This window comes from Triturus cristatus, chromosome 5_2, assembly GCF_964204655.1.
Source record: "Triturus cristatus chromosome 5_2, aTriCri1.1, whole genome shotgun sequence".
In the NCBI taxonomy this organism is placed as follows: Eukaryota; Metazoa; Chordata; class Amphibia; order Caudata; family Salamandridae; genus Triturus; species Triturus cristatus.
Window position 1 is genome coordinate 1,010,584,618 of NC_140588.1, and position 21,625 is coordinate 1,010,606,242.

The 21,625-nt window shown below is 48.7% G+C and overlaps 1 protein-coding gene across 1 annotated transcript in view; it reads right to left on the reverse strand.

Annotated features, from left to right (window-relative positions):
- The window catches only part of ZC4H2 (zinc finger C4H2-type containing), a 97,510-nt gene that overhangs the window by 8,110 nt on the left and 67,775 nt on the right, over positions 1-21,625 (reverse strand). The window contains exons 3-4 of the mRNA XM_085608286.1: positions 17,504-17,676; positions 14,909-15,071 (exon numbers count right to left, since the gene is read on the reverse strand). Coding sequence (XP_085464412.1) covers positions 14,909-15,071; positions 17,504-17,676 — 336 coding nt within the window. The remainder of the gene's footprint in view (positions 1-14,908; positions 15,072-17,503; positions 17,677-21,625) is intronic.

Here is a 21,625-nt window from a genome sequence, read left to right on the forward strand (position 1 = left end):
GGCGAAGAGTTACAAACAGAAAAAAAAAGCTGTCCCTCCAGGGGCAAGTCGATGATAACTGGTCACTGAGCACCTTACTGGGGAAGTTAAACAATGCTTCGAGCAAGCTGCCGCCAAGGGTTCCTTTGTGCCTCAATGAAAGGCTGTAAGGTTTCTGAAGCAGCAAAATGTCTATTAGTAAGTTTGCCTTACTCTTTATAGTAGGTACCTATAGGTTCAACACTTCTGAAGGTCAGCGGACTACTGAGGCAAAAGAGGCACTCATCTGAGGGAGACCCTGATGGGGAGTCCTACACCGTCCTAGGAGAGGTTTCTACGCCACTTACATTCTGTAGTTCTCTGTGCAGGCTGCCATCAGTGTTAAAAGGGGGAGCAAATGGTCATTGCCTTCTTCATAGTGCAGAGCATCCAACCCATAACAGCCCTGGTGCTGAGGAAGACGCTGGGGGCCATCCAAAGCTGGAGTCTGTGCCTTGGCGATCTCATAACGAGACACAGTTCATGCATGGGCCGATGATGGCTCCAGATGGGTTTCAGTCAGATCCGGTGTTGCTGGAGTCTGGCCCAGCAACAGGGCAGTTGGAACCAGCAAGGCCATTGGCACAGGAGTGGAGGAAGGGCCTGGTGCTGGTAGAGATAAGACCAGATGCACAAGAGGGTCAGTAGGCACTGGGGCCGGATCCGCCAGATAATCCCACTGGAGGCCTCTGCAGCTTTCGATGCACCTGGCATCACCCTGAAAAGCTGGAACTCGGCAGCCTTAAAAGTGTCTACTTGCTGGGACAGCCCAGAGAATTTGGAGCACACCAGTACTGGCCACGGAACAGGCTCAGAGGCAGGTCATTGGTGTGCCAACTACTCGACGTCTCCCCGGAGTGGGAGTGGTAAGTCCGGGACTAGTTCTGCCTGGACGCCTGGCACTGGTGGTGCAACTTGTCCCTCAAATTTTAATTTCTGGAAGATGGGGCCTAGAGTGGGATCTAGAACAGGAGAAGGCCCATTACTTGGAGTGGGTCTGCTGTCTGGATCTACCTAGTGTTTTGTGTCCTGCGATGTCCTGCTGCTTGGTGTCCTTCAAGTCCATCAGGGAGCATGTGTTGCATGACTGAGTCGTGTCCGGCGCTAGACAGCACAGGCAGACACTGTGTGGATGCACGACCAACATATGCTTCCTGAAGTTTTTGGAGGGGACATTTCCCTACCACACGGTCTACTCTGTGAATTTGGTGTTGGTGGAAACAGGCAATGTTGTGACCAGAGTTCTGGGTCTACTTTGAAGGGTGCGGAAAAGAAAGAAACCTTAAAGGCCGTTTCTAAAACGTGAAACCTGTGGACACAACCAACGCAACAGGATCATAAGGGTTAGAAATGATATTTGCTTTCTGCAGGACTTGTGCTCTTGAAACTCAGGTCAAACATGAATTGGATGCAGCAGTAAGGGCCAGAGTGGTGTTGACGAAATTAAAAATCCTGGGAGTTCAAGTCTCTTAATGCAACTGCATTGAAGGTTACAGTGCTGTGAACAGAGTACACTGTGGGAAAGATCCACTAAGCAGTGAGCACAGCAAATGAAACGGGGGGTAACTCACACAGGATAAAAGAGTCAAATATGGGTGCGTGGCTTGACCACGGACTGAGATGGCCGCACTGTAGCAGAGCTCCGGTCCAAGCCCGTATATCCGAAGTTATCTGTACCTTTAAATGGCATATCTCTGCTGGGGACTCGTACAGTAGCCCTCCTGACACCAAGATTGGCGATCCGTTTGCCCCCCCCAAATCCAGGAAATAGCCGGAGAAGACCGTATCGGACTAGAGCAATTGCCGCTGGGGTAGTGATTCGTCGTGGCGTAGTTTCCCTATCAAGCTCAATTTCGCCATCCAGCATGAACTGGTGCTGCGGCGAAGTGGTGACCGAAGGGGGGGGGGGACGGCGGAGCAGAGTAACGCTGCGCCTTTGACGGAGGGGCCCGGTGGTGACGACATTGAGCGGAGGGCTTGCCGCCATCGAAGCCAAAAGAACACCGCGGCCTCCCCAAAGGGCCCGACTGGCCGCACCGTCATCCGCAACACTTCCTCCCTGTGTAGAACACCTAAGCAGGGATTAGAGAACAGCGAGCTGGGGTAAAAGATCTCGTCGCCCAGCAGAGACCGAGGTGAGGAGAGGCGGCGTAACGCAGCGCCGTGCCTGGAAGGGAGAGATACGACAGACCGAGCGGGGATCGATTGGGGGACAGTATACTGACCGCCTCCTGAAGTTGGAGATTGCCGCAGTCCCCAAGTAGGAGGCGACGTGCTGAGCCGTTGCCCGTAACCTTCCCTCTCAGCGGTGTGGGAGAGCGGCATATCCTGGGGCGCGGCGTGAGCCCTGGGCCCCGGCCCGACGCCGTGGGGGTTCGCAAGTGGCTGCAGTGAGCAGTACCCTGCAGGGGAGAAGCCTGACGACCTGGGAGACCGCTGAAAGGCGTGGGTCCCGCTGAGTAGATGGATTTAAGGCAGTGAGGAGCCGCATGCTCCAACTATAACTGAAATCAGAGGGGGCCGCTTGGGAGCTGGGGTGGCCTTCCCACAAGATCGTGCTGTAGATTTAGCGCAGGGGTAGGCTGCAAGTCCTCGGCCTCCCACACAGAGAAGCGCGGCCCAGAAGGGTCCTGAGTTAACTGTTTGTTGATGTGCCTGGGACGAACATGGGGTACTAACCCAGGCACCCCACGAACCATCGAATACCTGTGCGCCATAACAAGGGATCTTGCAGAGGCCGCCCCCGCAGGGGGCTCGAGGGCCGGCGCCATAATGGCCGCCAGAGCCCGGGAAGGAACAGGAACTGGTTTTCACCAGCGGGAAGGGCCGCAGGGCAGAATGCCCTGAGGCCCCCGCCCTCTCCCTTCCAAGAACAATAGGAAAGGGAGATATAAGACGACGCTCCCCCCTGTGGCAGCCCACTTGCATATCATGGGAGCTGGGGGAGCGGCGCCAAATACTTTCGAATGGAAGATTTCGACTCGGAGCAGCTGCGGTATCCACCATCATGACCCAGGCGATGAAGGATCCAAACCGGCAGGAGAGAACAGGGGGTGCCAGGTGTCGGAGGACGACATGCCCAAATGTTCCCACCCCTGCCGGGGCACAGAAGGTCGGGAGGGAATGGACCGAAGCTGAGACACGCGGACACAACCCCCAGCTCCCCAGGCAGTATGACGAGGCTTGCAGCGCCGGAAGCGATGGCAGGGTAAGGGCTCGAGGAGCGAGGAGTGGCGGCGTCTCTGCCGGTCACCATGGCAATGTTGTAATAAGTTGTCCTGCCCTGCCTTTGTTCTATGGCGCAATGGCGATGTGCGAGCTATGCAAGTGTAGGCAAATGTGGCGTTACTATAGGATGGTGGCTCAGCGAGCGGAGGGCTGTTATGTGGAAACATTTGCGCTATCCCGCACAGCGTCTGCCTGACATGTGTTTACTGTGCGTAATTTTGAGAAGAAATATAAGTGTCTGGGCCCTTTCCGGGAGGACACTGCGGCCTGTACCAGGGCCTGGCTTATTCCGCAGAGGGCCTCGCGGCACTGGGGGAGGTTCCAGGATGAACACTGTCCGCAAGGAGCCCCCCGAGGGGAATACACCCTCAGGAAAGAGCAGACACACTGTCTACAGAAACCACCCCGCCCGGGCGGTGGGAGAGGCTCCCGAGAGGATCATACATATCAATTGTCCACAGAGAGCCCCGGGGAGGTGGGAGAGGCGCCCAGAAAATATGAGAGGCAAAACAACTGTCACCAGTGAGCCCGCGGGGCGGGCTGAGCCCAGCTAGGGCTACGAACGGCTCTTTTCTTTCCCTGACACGTATATTTGCCTCACACAAGGGGCAGCTAGACAAGCTGGTGACCCCCTCCGCAGGGATATGCATCCCGTTAAGACCAATGGAGGTGTGAAGAGAGGGACACAGAAGGGCGCGCGGCAATACGAGTTAAAAGACCGGCCAACGCTTAGCTCCAAAGAAGTAAACCATCCCAAGAAGGACTGACTCCAAAGAGGAAGAGGCCGTGAGCCGGGCACACCTGATGCGTCTTTTTAGGAGGCGCACGCATGCAAAAGGTCTGAGCCCTGCAGTGCATTGTTAATTTGTCAGGCAAGCTGTGCGTTTTATTCGTGTTTGTGCGCAATCACTGCGTCATGTAGGATCGAATACAGGGGTGTGAATTCGTTTAATTAAATCCATCTCTGGCCGTTGCACACTAAAATTGTCCAGCCTCCCAGGTGAATGTTCTCCTCTTCCATCCAGATCTTAGCAGCACCCTTTCAATAGGCATCACCAAATCTCCCCGTGCCTGAATGTGTAATGTAAATACGGGGCTCATGTAAAGCGCTCCGATAACTTCGGGTCGTGTTCGCGCTATATAAATGTGCAAAAAAAAAAAAAAAAAAAAAAGGGTTTGTCCCCATGTCTGAATGTGTAATGTAAATACGGTGCTCATGTAAAGCGCTCCAATACCTTAGGGTCGAGTTTGCGCTATATAAATATACAACACCGTAATTGCGATAAAACACTTTAAGGTGCGGCCAGAGCTTGCAGGGCCACTAGGGTACTGATTGCTCGCAATTCTTTTCCTTTGAATTTATTGATACTCATCTATGAGTCAACAGCACCGTTGGGATGGGAGGTGCGGTAACCCTTAAACCGGGCAAGGCACTGCGGCAATGCACCACTAGCGCCGGCCATAAGGGCACCCTAGGCGCAAGTACTGAAGCACGATCCTGGCGGCAGGGAACGTATCATTGCAGGGTAAACTAGCCGACCGGCGCGTGGGTGATACGTTAGAACGGCGAGAAAGTGGCACATAGGGCGCAAATGCCGATGCGATAAGAAAAATTCAAGAAAGGCATGTTGTTTGTTTGTTCAAAAGGAACAGGTCTGTGTGATGTAAATGGTGCCCAAGTGAAGCGCTCTGTGTGTGCGATATACTAGCCTGAAAACATGAGCTCCCTTCCAGTTGAATTCTCGGTGAAGCATATCGGGAGCAGTGACAGGCTGTACTTTCCAGACGAAATGGACCCGTCGAAGGTGTCAGCAGGGGCCGGCTTAACCTTCCTCAAATGGCACAAGTTTCTATTTATTTAAGCATTGATATAGCACAAATTTTTTCCCCGATGTTGGCAGTGAGCTGTACAATACCATTCTACCTCCGGGTGACCCTGGAGCATGGTTTGGGGAAAGTGAATAATTGGGCGGCACTGGGGCCCAGCATAGAGCACCAGATATTCCGTATGCAGAACGACACATGCAGGGAACGAAGGTCCTAGCAACAACGTAGCGCATAAAAGCACAGGGCACTGTGCCTACAGATGCAGAATCAAGTAATTCATTAGATCTACATCCTAGGGCCTTACCACCCTGTATCCGCCTGATCCCGGAAGCTAAGCAGGGTTGGGCCTGGTTAGTACTTGGATGGGAGACCTCCAGTTGCTGTAGCGTGAGTTTTCTGGGTTTTTGATATTTAAGTGAGTTAATCGGCAGAGCTGGCACCCAGCACTGATGGAGGCCACCCCTCCCTTTTGGTGATATCCGAGAGGGTTAACAACTAATTACAGTATCTCTGACCTTTCCGGTCCTCGGGAACACGTGTGGACATGGCTGGAAATTATTCCGCCTGCAATTATACGAGGAAGTTGATAGAAACTCAGAACTTTCGGTAAAAAAAAAAAAAATAAATAATAGCCCCCCCCCCCCCCGCAGTTCCTTCGCTCGAACACCGTAATCAGACTGTTTTTCGGATCAACATGTATTCATTTTGGAAATTCAGTTAAATTACTTTGTCAAAAAAACCCCCAAAAAAACAAATGAATGTGTCTGCCTTCAACGCAACTGGTGCCCCCGTAAGCACTCTGAAAATGGGCTTGTAGTGGATGGGGGTTGAAAAAGCAGGCTTTATTTTTTATCAAAAAATGACTTCCCTTGGATAAGCGGCATTAGCACGTTCTTACGTTCGAGGAACACGATCTATCGATTGCCGCCTTGGGTAGGGCAATCTGCAAGCTAAGTAGTGCCCAGGGTGGCCTGGCACGTTGCGCAAAGGTCGCCCATTGTACCGCATTGAGGAACCCATAGCGATACGAAGGTTATGTTCCCTGCGCCCCCTGGCAGGGCCTACTCGGTATTTCATCCCCCCACAGTTCAGTGGACTGGATGTAAAGAAAATGTCCGACGTGAGAAAACCACAACATAATAAATAGTTGTGTTGTGGAGTGGACTCCGGTAAATTAAAGAAGCAAAAGCACTTCAAATATGTGCAAGGGATAATGTTTGGAAAACATATTATGCACTTCATTGGGCGCGCATAATCAAAAAAAAAAAAAAAAATGTAGGAAGAAGGAAAGGTTTAGCGGTAAACCAGTTGAGCTTGACAAAAAGCAACCTGCGGTTAATAACCTGGTTAAAAAAAAAAAAAAAAAGTGGGAGGTCAACTAGTGATTTCACCTCCAGGAAATAAGATCAGTTTGTTTGAGTCACGGCACGCAGCGCCTTGGGTTAGCAGGCCTGCTGCAAAAACCACACAACAATGAATTACCGGATGGTTGTGTGGACATGAGCAAGATTATACATGCTCTTCACATTTGATCCAAACCTGTTGGCTGGATAGTAATGAAGACAGCCAAGTGCGAAATTAAGGGGTAGTGCACGGAATTACCGAATTGTCATTCATATTGGTATTGGTGCTCCACATGTCTGCGGTACAGCAGAAGTCAGCTGAGTAAAAGACTACAAAACTCCTCGCTGAGATTTCCCGGAGGCCCCCCCCACCCGACCCATCCAGAGTACCGTAAACCGACCCATCCAGTAGTTACCGGAAACCGTGGTAGCGGAGCCTGGGAGAGGTAGAGGTCATGGTGTAGAGGTGCCTACCGGAAGAGCCTGCCAGGAGCAGGGGTGAAGTAGAGGATGGGATGTGAGCAATGTAGACTGTATCATGCCACTACAAACTGTAGCTGACTGTCTCCCAATTTTGTTTCATGATTGGCCCATGGTGAGAGGAGACAGCGCTGTAAGACTCTGAACAGGACGCAAGCGTCCCGCCCCAACAATGGAAAAAGGCGAGGAAGGAGCAGAGCACCATGGCGTGTGGATTGAAGATTGCCATCAGAGCCTACCCGACGTCAGCCACGAGAGGTATGACCCATTGCGGGGGGAGACAGTAGTGTCAGACATCAAAGTAAGATGCAGGTGTGCCAGGGCACTAACGGCAAAGACGGAGCAGAGCGCATCATTGCGTTTGTGGGGGAAGATTGCCGTCGGAGCTGACCAGATTTGGGGGGAGCCGCAGGAAGACGTAAGCCTCCCTTGCGGCGTGGCGGAAACAACAAGTGTATTGGTATTGTATGGGAGCACACCAACAGGGCGGTGTGTAGAAGGAGGGCCACTCACTTTGGGATGCCGCACGGCAGGGTGAGTGCACCTGACGAAATCGGGGTAGCAAACGGAGACGGCGCTCGCAGCCCAGCCCCCGCCAGAAGGTGGGGCACAAAAGAGACTAACAAGGTAGCGAGATGGGGGCCTAACTCCGGGGAAAAGGCTACCCCCCACACGCAAAGGGGCGTGGTAAACAACAAAGAACAATCTATGAGCTGTCAGGGTGATTTACGACCCTAGGAGTTGCAAATGAGCAAAAAGACAAACCAGTGATTTATGGCCAGCCGATGATTTATGGCTGATGATTTATGATGCTCATGCGGAGTGATTTATGACAGCCGAATGATGACAGATTGTGACAGAATGATTTATGGCCTACCGATGATTTATGACCCATGATTTATGACCCATGAATTATGATATGTAGGCAAAATGATAACGAAATTATGATGGCTTGTGATAGAATGATTTATGACCAATGATTTACGACCCATGATGTCGGGCTGCTGATTTATGGGGATCAGGCAGAGTGATTTATGGCAACAAAGTAAGGGCCAATTGTGGCAGAATGATTTATGATGCATAATGATTTATGGCCCATGATTTATGATGTCCAGCGGACAATGCGTGACATCACATCTGTAATAATGTGTGACAACGATTTATGACCCCGGCCTCCAATGGGTGGCAGGGGGAGTTGTACAAGTGCGATTATGTAATAAAACTGCGGCCAACAATTACCACCACATACGACGATTGTTGGCTGTTTTTCTAGTAATGCAGATGCACGAATATGGTACGGTTCCTGGAATGGGCGCAGTGCGGCCGTTATTGCAGAGGCCGCCCCCGCAGGGGGCTCGAGGGCCGGCGCCATAATGGCCGCCAGAGCCCGGGAAGGAACAGGAACTGGTTTTCACCAGCGGGAAGCGCCGCAGGGCAGAATGCCCTGAGGCCCCCGCCCTCTCCCTTCCAAGAACAATAGGAAGGGGAGATATAAGACGACGCTCCCCCCTGTGGCAGCCCACTTGCATATCATGGGAGCTGGGGGAGCGGCGCCAAATACTTTCGAATCCCACCCACCCACACCTTGGGAGCAGCAGCGTCGCAGTGCTGACGAAAACCAAAGGAACTACGGGTACAAAGGTTTGGAGAGGGAGACACACCGACATACGGTGTGTGTGAATAGGGCCACTCACTTTGGGATGCCGCTCGGCAGGGTGAGTTGGCCAGCAACTGGGGCAGGTAACGGAGACGGCGCTCGCAGCCCAGCCCCTGCCAGACGGCAGGGCACAAAACAGTCTTAAGAAGGTAGCGAGTTGAGGCCTAACTCCGGGTAAGGAACTGCCCCCGCGCAACAGGAGCACACACAGATTGCAAATCTAAATGGCGGAAACAACAAGTGTATTGGTATTGTATGGGAGCACACCAACAGGGCGGTGTGTAGAAGGAGGGCCACTCACTTTGGGATGCCGCACGGCAGGGTGAGTGCGCCTGACGAAATCGGGGTAGCAAACGGAGACGGCGCTCGCAGCCCAGCCCCCGCCAGAAGGTGGGGCACAAAAGAGACTAACAAGGTAGCGAGTTGGGGGCCTAACTCCGGGGAAAAGGCTACCCCCCCCACACGCAAAGGGGCGTGGTAAACAACAAAGAACAATCTATGAGCTGTCAGGGTGATTTACGACCCTAGGAGTTGCAAATGAGCAAAAAGACAAACCAGTGATTTATGGCCAGCCGATGATTTATGGCTGATGATTTATGATGCTCATGCGGAGTGATTTATGACAGCCGAATGATGACAGATTGTGACAGAATGATTTATGGCCTACCGATGACTTATGACCCATGATTTAAGACCCATGAATTATGATATGTAGGCAAAATGATAACGAAATTATGATGGCTTGTGATAGAATGATTTATGACCAATGATTTACGACCCATGATGTCGGGCTGCTGATTTATGGGGATCAGGCAGAGTGATTTATGGCAACAAAGTAAGGGCCAATTGTGGCAGAATGATTTATGATGCATAATGATTTATGGCCCATGATTTATGATGTCCAGCGGACAATGCGTGACATCACATCTGTAATAATGTGTGACAACGATTTATGACCCCGGCCTCCAATGGGTGGCAGGGGGAGTTGTACAAGTGCGATTATGTAATAAAACTGCGGCCAACAATTACCACCACATACGACGATTGTTGGCTGTTTTTCTAGTAATGCAGATGCACGAATATGGTACGGTTCCTGGAATGGGCGCAGTGCGGCCGTTATGGGCCTGGGAGCGAATCCCCAGTAGGCCTGACGATGCCCCGGACGGACCCCTGGCAACCCGAGACGGAACGGAGGAGGTGAGGAGGGCCCCTTTCAGCAAAAGCCCTAGGTGGGGGTGAAATCCTGGCAATTGCCACAAGAAAGATGGGAAAGCCCACAGGCATGGGCCCAGTGCAATCCATTAAAATGGATAACTATGCAGTCACAAGATCCGCAACGAACATAGAAGACAGCGGAGCAGAGGAACCCTCCCTGACCGTGATAATGGCGGCGATTCGGGACGTCAATGGAACCCTGGAGCCGAAAATAGAATCAGTGTCCACAGAGGTCACTCTGATCAGGGTGGACCTCTCCAAGTTATCCAAGAAGGTGACCACGGTGGAAACGAATATCGCTCAGCTCCAGGCGAAGACAAAACGCCTAGAATAACAGGTACACACTCTAACACAACAGTTGGCACACATCGTGGCGCGCCTGGAGGATCAGGAAGGGAGACTGCGGAAGAACAATATACGGGTAGTGGGGGTACCCGAAGGCGCAGAGGGACCAAGCGTGGACCTGTTTCTGGAAGATCTCATCGTTAATAATCTGCAACCAGTGCGCTTGTCTAGGTTTTTCTCCATTGAGCGAGCACACAGAGATTCGATGCCACCTCCAAAGCCAGGGGCTCCGCATCAAACAATTATTGCCAGAATATTTAATCATTGCGATAGTGATGTAATATTGCAGGTGGCCAGAACAAAAGGGGACTTACCTTATGAAAATACTGTGATCAGATTCTTTCCCGACTTCACTCTCCAAGTGCAGCGACAATGAAAAAGCTTTGAACTGGTTAAGAAGGAACTGCGGGACAGAAATGTAAATACATGATGCTCTTCCGGCTTGACTGCGGGTGATTGCAGAGGGGAAAACGTGGCACTTTACTACACCAGAAGAAGCCTGGGACTGGCTGGAGGGATGGCGTACAGTTGGCAGCAGACAAGGCAAAGACTCAAGCCAAGGAAGTGTAGCTTGCAAGGAAGGCGCGAAGACTGGAGAGGGGCCGGAACAGTGGGCTCGCTCATCCGACCCGGCCAGCCCCACTGCTTCCAAAGCAGCAAAAGGGTCAAAAGTGGTGAGATCTGAACAGAGGTAAGACTGTAACAATTTGATCCTGCTTTTGATCACAGTCCAGCAATGCGAATAGAAGTACCGAGACTTTGAGACTGCGCCAACGGGAAATTCCGGTAAAGAATATCCAAATGGACATTTATAGAGGCTATCAGCCAGTAAAGGGGCTTGAACAGGAGTTGGTAAGAGTAGCGTGCTTTAAACGCGGGTCCGGCTTGATCAGGCACTCTCCATTCTTATAGTTAGATTTGTTATGTTAGTTGAGGGACGACAGGCGCTCTGCGGGATGGAGAGTTGGGGCTTCCATAACCCTAAAAGCAGGGTAGCAGGGTGTGGGGTGGGAGTAGGGGCAGATGTACATGGTACTACATCATAGAGCTAGGTAAAGGGAGCGAGTATAAGTCTACAATTGAAGTAAATCAACGAAGAGTAGGGGATGCAGACAGAACATATACACTTAAACTGCGATGTACAAACAGACCCAATCAGCCGTGAAGGTGTGGTCCTGGAATGTGAATGGCCTTAATGGCAAACTTAAAAGGTCGACGGTGCTACAATTTATTAAATGACATGTGCCTGATGTGGTCATCTTGCAGGAAACACATCTTAAAGGCAACTACTGTAAAGCACTAGACCATTTTGGGTATACACTGATAGCGCACGCAGGCTACACCTCTGGTTCCAAGGGAGTGGGGGATCCTGATCAGGCGCACATTTCCCTTCATCCAAAGTAAGATATGGACAGACGCCTCCGGGAGGTATGCAGGCTTAAGTGGGATTTTGGAAGGGAAGAGAATCAATCCCTGGTTGGTGTATTCCCCTTCGGGCCTCCAGACGGCTATGTTCGAAACATTGGGCCCCCTGCTACTACAGTTGCCTGAGGGTAGATTGTTCCTCGGAGGTGACATGAATGACATCGTATCAACGGCACTGGACGTGACTGGCAGAGGTCCCATGGGGATGGCCACTGTTAGAAAGGGAGGTCAACTGAAGGGATTTCTTGAGGCAATGGGCCTGGGCGATATCTGGAGGTACCAACATCCAAATGCGAAGCAATACACACATCTGTCGGCATCCTATGGAAGCCTCTCAAGGATTGACTACATCATTACACAAGGTCAGGGACTAGGGGAATTCAGGGATGCTGTAATTTTGATACGTAGGATATCCGACCACTCCCCAGTGGAAACAAAGTTTTCAGGCCCAGGGCGGGACCACACACTGCCGCAGAGGATAAATCCATGGTTCTTCAGAGATGAGGATTTCAGAGACGACATGCGAGAGGGAGCAGAGCAGTTCTTTGAGAATAACACTGGAGCAGTTGATTCCGCAGTGACCCTTTAGGAAGCCTTTAAAACGGTCCTAAGAGGTCGAGCGCAGGCAAAAATAGGAGCCATTAGGAAAGAAAGAGTCCTTAAAAGCCTGACCATCGAAAAATAAATACTAAGGCTGGAATCCCAACCAGTAGGGACTGATACCCAAGAAATCAACGATAGACAACACTTAAGGGTGTGGCAAAAAGAGCTAAGGGATTTAGCAGAAGATAGCGCCAGAGAGCAAGCCCGGGCCACAAAGTATAGACTGTACGACATTGGGGATAAGGCCAACAAGCTACTGGCCTGGCTAGACAAAAGACAAACGAGAGGTAGCTGGGTTCCAGGGCTACAAAATGAGGCAGGGGACAGATGTGAAACAGGGGCTGAAATAGCAGAAGAGTTCGCCAAATATTACGAGGGGATATATGCCTCTCGCTGAAAACACACGGAGGAGGACTGCAGACACTTTCTACTGGATATTTCCCTGTCGCGACTCTCGGAGGAAGATAGGGAGCGACTATAGGATGATTTGACGGCTGATGAAATCAGATCAGCAACCAGTGACCTCCAATCCGGGAAAGGTTTAGGACCAAATGGACTGCCAGTAGAAATACACAAAGCCATTTGGACGTAACTGCAGATCACCTACTGAATAAGTTTGGCCAGGCGATGACTGAGGGCATACTTCCACCGGATCAGAGGATGGCGTGGATAACGAAAATCCCAAAGCCTGGCAAACCACCCTCGCAATGAGGGTCATATCGGCCAATCTTATTGCTTAATTATGAGGGGAAAGTGCTCGCCAAGCTTTTATCCACATGTTTGGCCGGGGTGATCACCACTCTAATCCATCCATATCACAGAGAAATGCCCAAAGGAGCAAGCAGCTCTACTTTCCCTCGATGCCAGTATGGCATTTGACAGCGTGGAGTGAAGCTACCTCTTTGCGGTTTTAGAAAAGTTTTGTATGGGTTCCAAGTTTATTGGGTGGGTCACACACCTATATGTGCAACCACTAGCCAGGGTGCAGGTCAACACTACTGTATCACGGGCGTTTGTCCTGCTGAGTGGTACCAGACAAGGCTGCCAGTTATCTCCAATTCTATTTGTGTTAGCTCTGAAGCGACTTGCAGCATGGGTACAACAGGATCCTTTGATCCGGGGGATACCAATAGGGGAAGAGTGGGAGGATCGAATATCTCTGTGCACAGATGATATTCTGCTGTACATGAGGAAACGGAGACACTCCGTGGATCAATTGCTCCAGATTTTCTGTATATTTGGGGAATACTCAGGATACCAAAGCAACTGGTTTAAATCACTGTTATATCCCCTGGCCGTGCCAGTGCAAGAGAGTGGCTTTAAATATATTGGGATCTATATAACACGAGATCCCCAAGAATTCCAACGACAGAATGTAGGCACACAGCTCCATAGAATCATAACAGACATAAAGCATTGGCGAGCGCTTCCTATGACAATGATGTCATGCGTGGCAATGTTTAAAATGATGGCGCTGCCACGTCTTTTGTATGTGCTTCAAAATACGCCATGTGTGGTGCCCCCCTCCTATTGCCAAAAAGTAAACACAGAGCTTTGGGCGTTGCTGTGGTTTGGCACAGCCCAACGTATTGTCCTAAGTAAACTACAAAGAGGGGTATATGATAGAGGACTGACAGTACCAGATATTCGTGGTTCTTATTGGGCAGTCCAGCTGGTGAACGTGAATGGATGGGTATTCGAGGACAGGAAGGATCAAACGTATAGGGTGGACAGACTGGCTATGGGTGAGAGAGGCCGGCAGGATGTACTTTATACTAGGCAAGTAGGTAAGAACCTATGGAGGTTGTCAGTCAGAGGGAGCTCTTGTGCACGATGGCGAGTCCCACTCCAAGGCAGTTGGAGCGGTCCTTCCTCTGGATCTTGTATCCGGCGGGGATTGCTATGACGATCGAGGATGAAGGAGGAGTTGGTCCAAATTTCTGTGAAGAAAGCGAAGTCTGGCAAGAGGGTGTCGAGGAGGTCCCAGATTTCTACAGCATGTCGGTGCAGGGAGCGTACCTTGAGGAGGATGCACTTCAGGGCTCTGGTGGGGCTGGCAATCGGCGTGGGTGCGGTGGCCGTGGTGGTGCGGAGGTTGGTGAAGGTTCGGCAGCAGTGGCGGCAGGAGAACCGTCAGTGGGTGGTGTTCGGCGTGGAGAGCTGGCAGTTGTTGTTCCTTCCAGGGTTGAGTGCGAGGAGGGCAGCTGAGTCGTAGCAGTGGAGGCTCGGAGATCCAGGGTCCCTGGCGCTGGTCAGGCCGCGGGCTGGCAGGTGCAGACGGACTTGCCTTTGGCCGTCATTAAATAGGAAAGGGGGAGGCACAGCTGGTAGGCGGGAGCGGGAAACCGGCAGGGGTAGGGGCCGCCAGTTTATTTACAGGTATTTACATTTTGTTGAGTGTTGCGAAAACATGACATCCTACAGTTTTCCTTTTACACTTCATTTACCTCAGCAGAATTGTCACATAATTCACTTTATTTTTCTTTCGCTGACTGCAAAGTGAGAGGAGCTTGTAAACACCAGTCTCAGTGTTAAAAATGAAGCAGCAGAAGGCATAGCTTGACATTTGACCTCTGTCTTTGAAGCACAGCAAATGTGGCAAGATAAATACAGAATTTAAAGGCATCTTCATTTATAGCCTGGACTTTGGCGACCCACCAAAAATCAGGCTACAAACCCGCAGGAGTAAACTTTGCACTAATGCACTTGAACTCACTCCCACTCACTCCAGAAATGTGTAAACTTGCCAGAGGCCAGGCCTGGTTACCTTCATGGGAGGAGGCTGTTGTCTGAACGTCGCCGTTTGCCGTGTGTCCTGTTTTCTTGCCACCTGCAGCTGTTGGGCGGCAGCTGCTGCCGCAGCAAGGGATTCTGGGATGGGAGGCTCTTGTGGTTCTGTCTGCCATTCCGCTTTTTGCTTTTCAAAATAACTGGACCAAAGCAAAAATAAATAAATCAGGAAGCAATTACATGCATAATTATTTATAAAAATTAAACCTAACACTCATTATAAGACTCTCTGCGTGCCATACTAAGAACACACGGTATTCAAACACCGAGACTCAGGCTGCTTTGGTGGAGTTGCCATATTATAATTTATTTATTAACATTATTTTTTTTTAGAAACGTTGTCATTTTGTAAGAACAACACAGCGGGTGAACATGCTTGAACAGCACAGATACCAGTGACGCACGATATTCAAACCTCTGAAAATACCTATAACCTGGGTTGCCATATTATAATTACTATGTCGAAAAATGACAATTGACGTTTCCATTTTTGGGACGATACAAAGCCGAATCAAGAATTTAATCTGGTAAATATAAATATCAAAGATTGTGTACAATGTTGACAAAGATGAGTTGGAAGAGAGAACATGTGAGACAGGATATTAGAAATTATTAGTGGCCTGATACCTAACATACAACACTGCACTAGCTTGGGAGAGAAAGATACACAGGTATTAAATTGTCAACAATCCAAGCATTCATTTGTCAGGGTGTCTGGGTGTCTGTTTGAGGCTGTGCATGCACTGGAGAAGATCTGGCTACTGAAGAAGGGTACTAGTAATCTTCACTTTTTCATCGGAATATCCACAGAAGAGTCCTCCTCGCTAACCTTCCCCACACGGTGAAGAGTGTAAATGTCACAGGGTAATAGAACAGCCTCCCATTAGGATAATGCAGGTCAACCTTCTACACTGGGAGAAGAATGCAATCTTGATTTCCCCCCCCCCCCCCCCCCCACACTGTAGCAGCAGTTCCAGCATATAGAGATGCATGGTGGACCTAAAACCATAATTTTGCTGCCAAATCTCCTCCCAGCATGAGGGAAGGAGTCTCTCCAAGGGAAAAGAAACTCCTGTAGCACCTGTGGGAATCTCTAATTTTGACAGCAGAGGAGAAAAGGGTAGCAGGGTTGGTGCTTTAGCTGCACCAAAGGGTTCTGTCTAACGGGACATCAAACCCTACGCAACTCCTGCCGAGCAACGCTCTCAGCAACCCCTTTGTCTGCTGGCACCTTGCGCCCACATCAGCAGAAAGTTGGTACCAAATGCAAGTCACAATAGCCATCTTTAACCACACGATACAACAGTCTCCGAAAAAGGGAAAGGATGGGTGTATATGCGATAGGTTTGACGTCAACTTGTTACATTCTCCCTTCTGTGGACTTCTTTTTAGATAGTTAACTGGTTACTTATTACATCAGAGATGCTGCTTTTACCCATTATATTTGTATTAAATATAGGCAATGATTCCTTTGTGTTTTTGCAGAAACACCCATCTTCCTGGAGAACTGTGATACTACAAAAAAGCAGCCAATCTCTCCGCTTTTGTTTGTATTACATCATTAGCAGTGATAAATGGTTTTTTCATAGTTTTTTCTTCCTGTAAAATATTTTTCCTGTCACCAAATAACGCATCACCTGCACTGAATATATTATTTTAGTATTTCAGTGTAGATCTAATTATTCAACAAGCAACAGGAATTGTTAGATTCAGAGGTTCTGTAATCCATCAATCCTCTTTTGCAGATTATCCGCAACATTCTTTTACCGAATACTGCACAAATTTATCAGATTATATAGCCTATAGAATGTTTTGAAACCAGGCATCCCAATTGTGAATCAAAATAATAGAACCATGCCTGTGGCATCTTTGACTAGAATCTAAATGTTGTCAGCGATAAATTCTTACCTGAGTAACGGGGAAAATACTGGATTTTTTTAACCAAACAACATGAAATAAACTGGCACTATTTTCCAAAAAGAAGATTAATCCATGGGTATATAATGCCCAATTCTACTCCACTGTGGTGTTAAAATATTCCATGTCAGCCAAAGATTTGGGATTAAAACTGTCCATCTTCTATTACCTCCAGGGTGCGACTGTGCCACCAGTTTGGGCTTTAGGCAAGGTTGGTGAAACCAAAAACCTATGGTTTGCACGTCACAGGGTGTTTGGCTGACTGTCCCTTTCTACGTCTTAATCCATAAAGTTAATTGAGACCAATGCCACAGCCGGTAACTATTACCTCTCCAGCACTAGTTAGCCAATATTATAGTATTCTGAAACATTTATTAATGGAGAAGTTAAAGAACTTTCGTAAGTTCAGATGTGTGCTGTTGGGATATAATCTCATCTTTCTTAGGTCTTGGCTTCTAATGCTCATTAGATGTCGCTCACCATCCATTTGCCAAACCTTCTGCAGGATCCTAAGGCACAACTGTGTTGTTGACGCTCAAAAAACACATCTCTCTGGATCCTATGTCAGTCAGGAATCTTAGGTCTTATTCTTAACAAAAAAAGTATTCCAAAGCATCATACTGTAAACAAGCGACCACTGGAAGAGATGACTTACTCAAGGGAGAGCTTCTCTTCCTCCTCGCAAAGATCAGGCAATCGCTGCAAGCCCAGAGTCATCCGCAGCGCGTCCACGTGTTCCTTCAGCGGCTTATACTCCTCATGGAGCCGCCGGGTGGACTCCAAGAGCTTGTTGAGGTCATTTTCAGACTGCTTGATGGTGTTTTCCATCTAAACCCAACAACACAGCAAAAGGTTTAACACACAAAGAGCAATGAGGAATGTAAGGTAGGATAACTTTTTGATGTAGATAAAAGGTGCTCAATTGTACTTATCTACATCATTATTCCTTTAAATTCAAAGGGCTAATACTTGGCGGCTGATCTCAGGGAGTGCAAGTTCCCGGGCTCTGAACACTTTCTCTAATCTTAAAGAAACAGCTGTAAGCTGGGGGCTTTAGACATTGAGAACACTCAAAAATTTAAAGCACAGTCAAAAGGACGAGTGACAACCAGATTAATTAAATCTACGATCAATGTGGACTGCGTACACTTAACATTTTGAAGATAACTGATATAATGCCAACAACTAACCAATCAGACTCACCTCAAATGTAGCATAATGTCATACATCTATGTATACAAACACACTACTCCAATGGACAATGACACTCCGAACTAGCATGCTGCAAAGCACACACAACAACAAAAAACAATAATGACTTTCACTTATAAAGTGCTTGGTTCCACCTATGCAGTTTTGAAGCGCTTGAAAAATGTACTTAAGTTAATATATGGCCAGACCTGGGACCAGGAGCAATACATCTTGGTGGTCATGCGAATAATGTGGTCATTTTGTTACCTGCATTGACATATGCCACCCTTAGCCCAGTGAGATGTGAAGGATGAGCAAATAGATGACCACGCAAAAACTGCAGAAGGAAAAGGCAGATCTACTAAGAAGGAAGTAACAAGTTTACTATATGAGGGGTAAGCAAAATACAGATTTACAGTCTGTAACCAAAGGGAAGTTTACCGCTTGTAGTAGTTTATAGGAAAAGACAAGCTTACTCCCTGTAACCAATGGAAGGAAAACAGGATTAGTGCCTGCAACTGAGGGAGGAAAGTCCGACAGACATTCATTGAACAGGAACGGATGATCATGTGTAGGGATGTGGATGAGCTCAAGCAGGGAGCTGTACACCTTCAGCAGGTCTGTTGCCCAGGAGAGCACGTGGCAACCCATGACTGGAGGCCTTGTAGGTAGGATGATTAAAGTGTGGGTAACATAACTGATTCCAGAATGACTGATGGGGATGGCTGTTATCGGACTGGCTGCACAGGTATGTGGCAGAATCGATGCTATGAGTGTATTTTTGCAGAGCTAGGCAGTTAGTGTTAAAAGATGATATCCGATGAAACAGGAGTAGTGCTTGTGGGCACTGCCCAATTGGCAACCCTGTGTGAACAAATGCCTTTTCAAGACGACTGGTGACTTTAGGACCATAGTTCTCCAAAGAAAGAAAAAAGGACACACTTGCAGACTTTGGAGCCACAGGTATTGCCATAAGCCTTACTCTAACTCTGAAATTCTGTCAGGAAAGTACATCACTTAGAAGGACTTGAGAGCTTATTGGGAGAAAAGACCTCACACTAGTTAGCATGATGCAGTTTCATGCACCCAATTATTTGCACACCGCCTTTAGAGGAGATTTGTGACATTTTATATAGTACGGAATCTTCCAACTGGTTCAGGCTAGCTACAGGGGGCTGTGAGGATGTCTGTGAGAGTGCAAATGTGTGTAAGAGGATAATTTGCAGGTGCTTGTGAAGAGTGATTTGTAATGCTGCAAGAGCACGAATGATGTGCACATTACATCTTTCCTCCAGAGGGAGGTTCTTGGGTTCTACACAACAAGATGCAAGTGCCCGAGGACAATTAGTGCCTGCTTCCAAATCTGTCAAATATCCCACAGTTATTGGAACAATATAAGATGACACCTCACCCACCAAATGATGGCATGCTTCATCATTTGTGTCTTCCTCCTCCGGGTAGGTTAATACCACCTGGATAGGCTGAACCAAGACGTGGGAGCTCATAGCTGATATTGTTCTGGACTAGATGGCTCCAACGAGCAGCTCGTGAAGTATTGGTAGCTCTCCAGCCTAGAAGTATCTCTCTTGTGTGCAACCCAGCCTAGTCCCATACCTGCTGAACCCTGGAGTACAAGGGTGGTGTGCAGCCACTCGCCGCTAAATGATATCCCAATGCGCAGCTTTAGGACAGCAGTCAATCAACAAAATCACCCTCTGGTATGTTGGACTTGCGTGTAATGTTAACTCTCGCCATGCAGTATGTCTGCTGTTGAGGACAAACTGATTTCAAAGTGTACCAGTCCCCACTGGTTAGGAGAAAATCCACGAAAATGCTCAAAGATATGACGTGACATCATCTATCCTTTGACCCATAATGACATCAGCAAATGACCAGCAAAACTCCAAACAACCTTCTTATTAGTTCTGAAGAGCTATGGAAAAGGCTAAAACTAAAACAAAAATAAATCGCTCACTGGAAAACCCAATAGGTCTCGCCTTTTTGGTCTAGCCAATGTAATAAAATAGCACAGGCAGCGAAAGAATTGACGGTGTGGGAGTGTGGGAAGGAGGGAGCAACAGATATATAATACGTGAGAAGTGAGGTGGAGTGGATATCTGAGGGAGAACACCGCACACAAGGGAGAGAGCAAACAAACTCATTCACCGGACTGCTTAAGGAAAAAGAAAAAAAATGTTCAGTGTATGTGAGCTGAGGAGGGATAGAAAACATCAATCAACAGGATAGTAAAGAACGTATGCTTCAGGACAGGAACAAACGCAAGACGTTGAAGGAAAGCCATCAAATACTAAGAAAGTGAATGAGACTGACAGGAAAGCCAATCAATGGTAAGCAAAGAGCTGGCTCTAAACACACTAAGCAGCTCATTACGATGTCGGGCGGAAAGCCTCCTCCCGACAGTCGGAATCTCCTGGACCGCGTCGGAGCCCTTCTGACTGACTTTGTTGGTTTACATTTCGACCGCCCCATTACGATGTTCACAGTCGGAATGTACACTGTGTGGTTATTCCGAATTGTTTCCAAGCAACTCGCAGAGTATTCGTGTCGGTCGGAACCGCATCGTACACACCTATGGACACCGTTTCCACCTTCAGGATAACAATGTCTATTTCCAACAGCCTTAACGCGTCTGCCTGCCTGAAACGGAAAGACTGTCGGAAAGTGACTTTGTGGGTCCCTGACAGGGCCCCTATGTCTGAGGCCTACGATTGATGGCCGAGGGGGTACCTAAGGGACCCCCCTGTAAAACCCTGCACTGTGTGGCAGGCACTGTGGGGTGCCTGCGACAGGGTGCATGGTTTTCCGCAAATACTACATTTCCCCATAGGAGCCTGTGTTACGGCAGGAACACGAGCTCCCATATGGAATAATGGGACTCTGACCAAACAGTATTCGGTCGCATCTTAATCTGGCGGTCGGAACAGCAGACTGCAAGTTGGTCAATCCCGATTCCGGGTCGGCGTTGGGCGTAGGCTTTCCGCCCGACGTCACAATCAACTTCTAAGTTTTAGGTATGGTCCACAAGAACAAGCACTGGCAAAGTCATTAGGTCTTGGCTCCAAAAGGCATTGCCAATGTTTTTTTTTCTACCTGTGCAATAATCTAAATTCATGTGCATGCATGGCTGACAATGTTAGAATTCGTTTTCTATCAAAAAATTTATTTAACAGGGCCGCCGTTGTGTATGTGTGCGTTGTGACACAAGCAGACACATGTTCATGATGTGTGCAATTACAATTTTCCGTTCTAAAATGTTAAAGGAGCCATGTTAGAGTGGTAATTTAAAATGGATCAAAGTCAAAATCAGTTTATGCAGTGTGCAAAAAAGGAAGCAAGGTTCCCGGCAGCACTTTGCAGTTGGTGGGTCTTTGTGAAATAAAGAAAAGAAAAGAAAAATGGTCTTAATACGGGAGCGTGATAGACAGTACTGGGTGAGTAGAGAGGATAGGAGGAGGATGTAGCCTTGCGGCTAGAGCGGCCGACCTCGAAGCTAAGGAACCGGGTTCGAGTCTCTGCAACGATGCTCAACATCCTGTGATTCTAGGAAAATCACTTAATCTCCCTG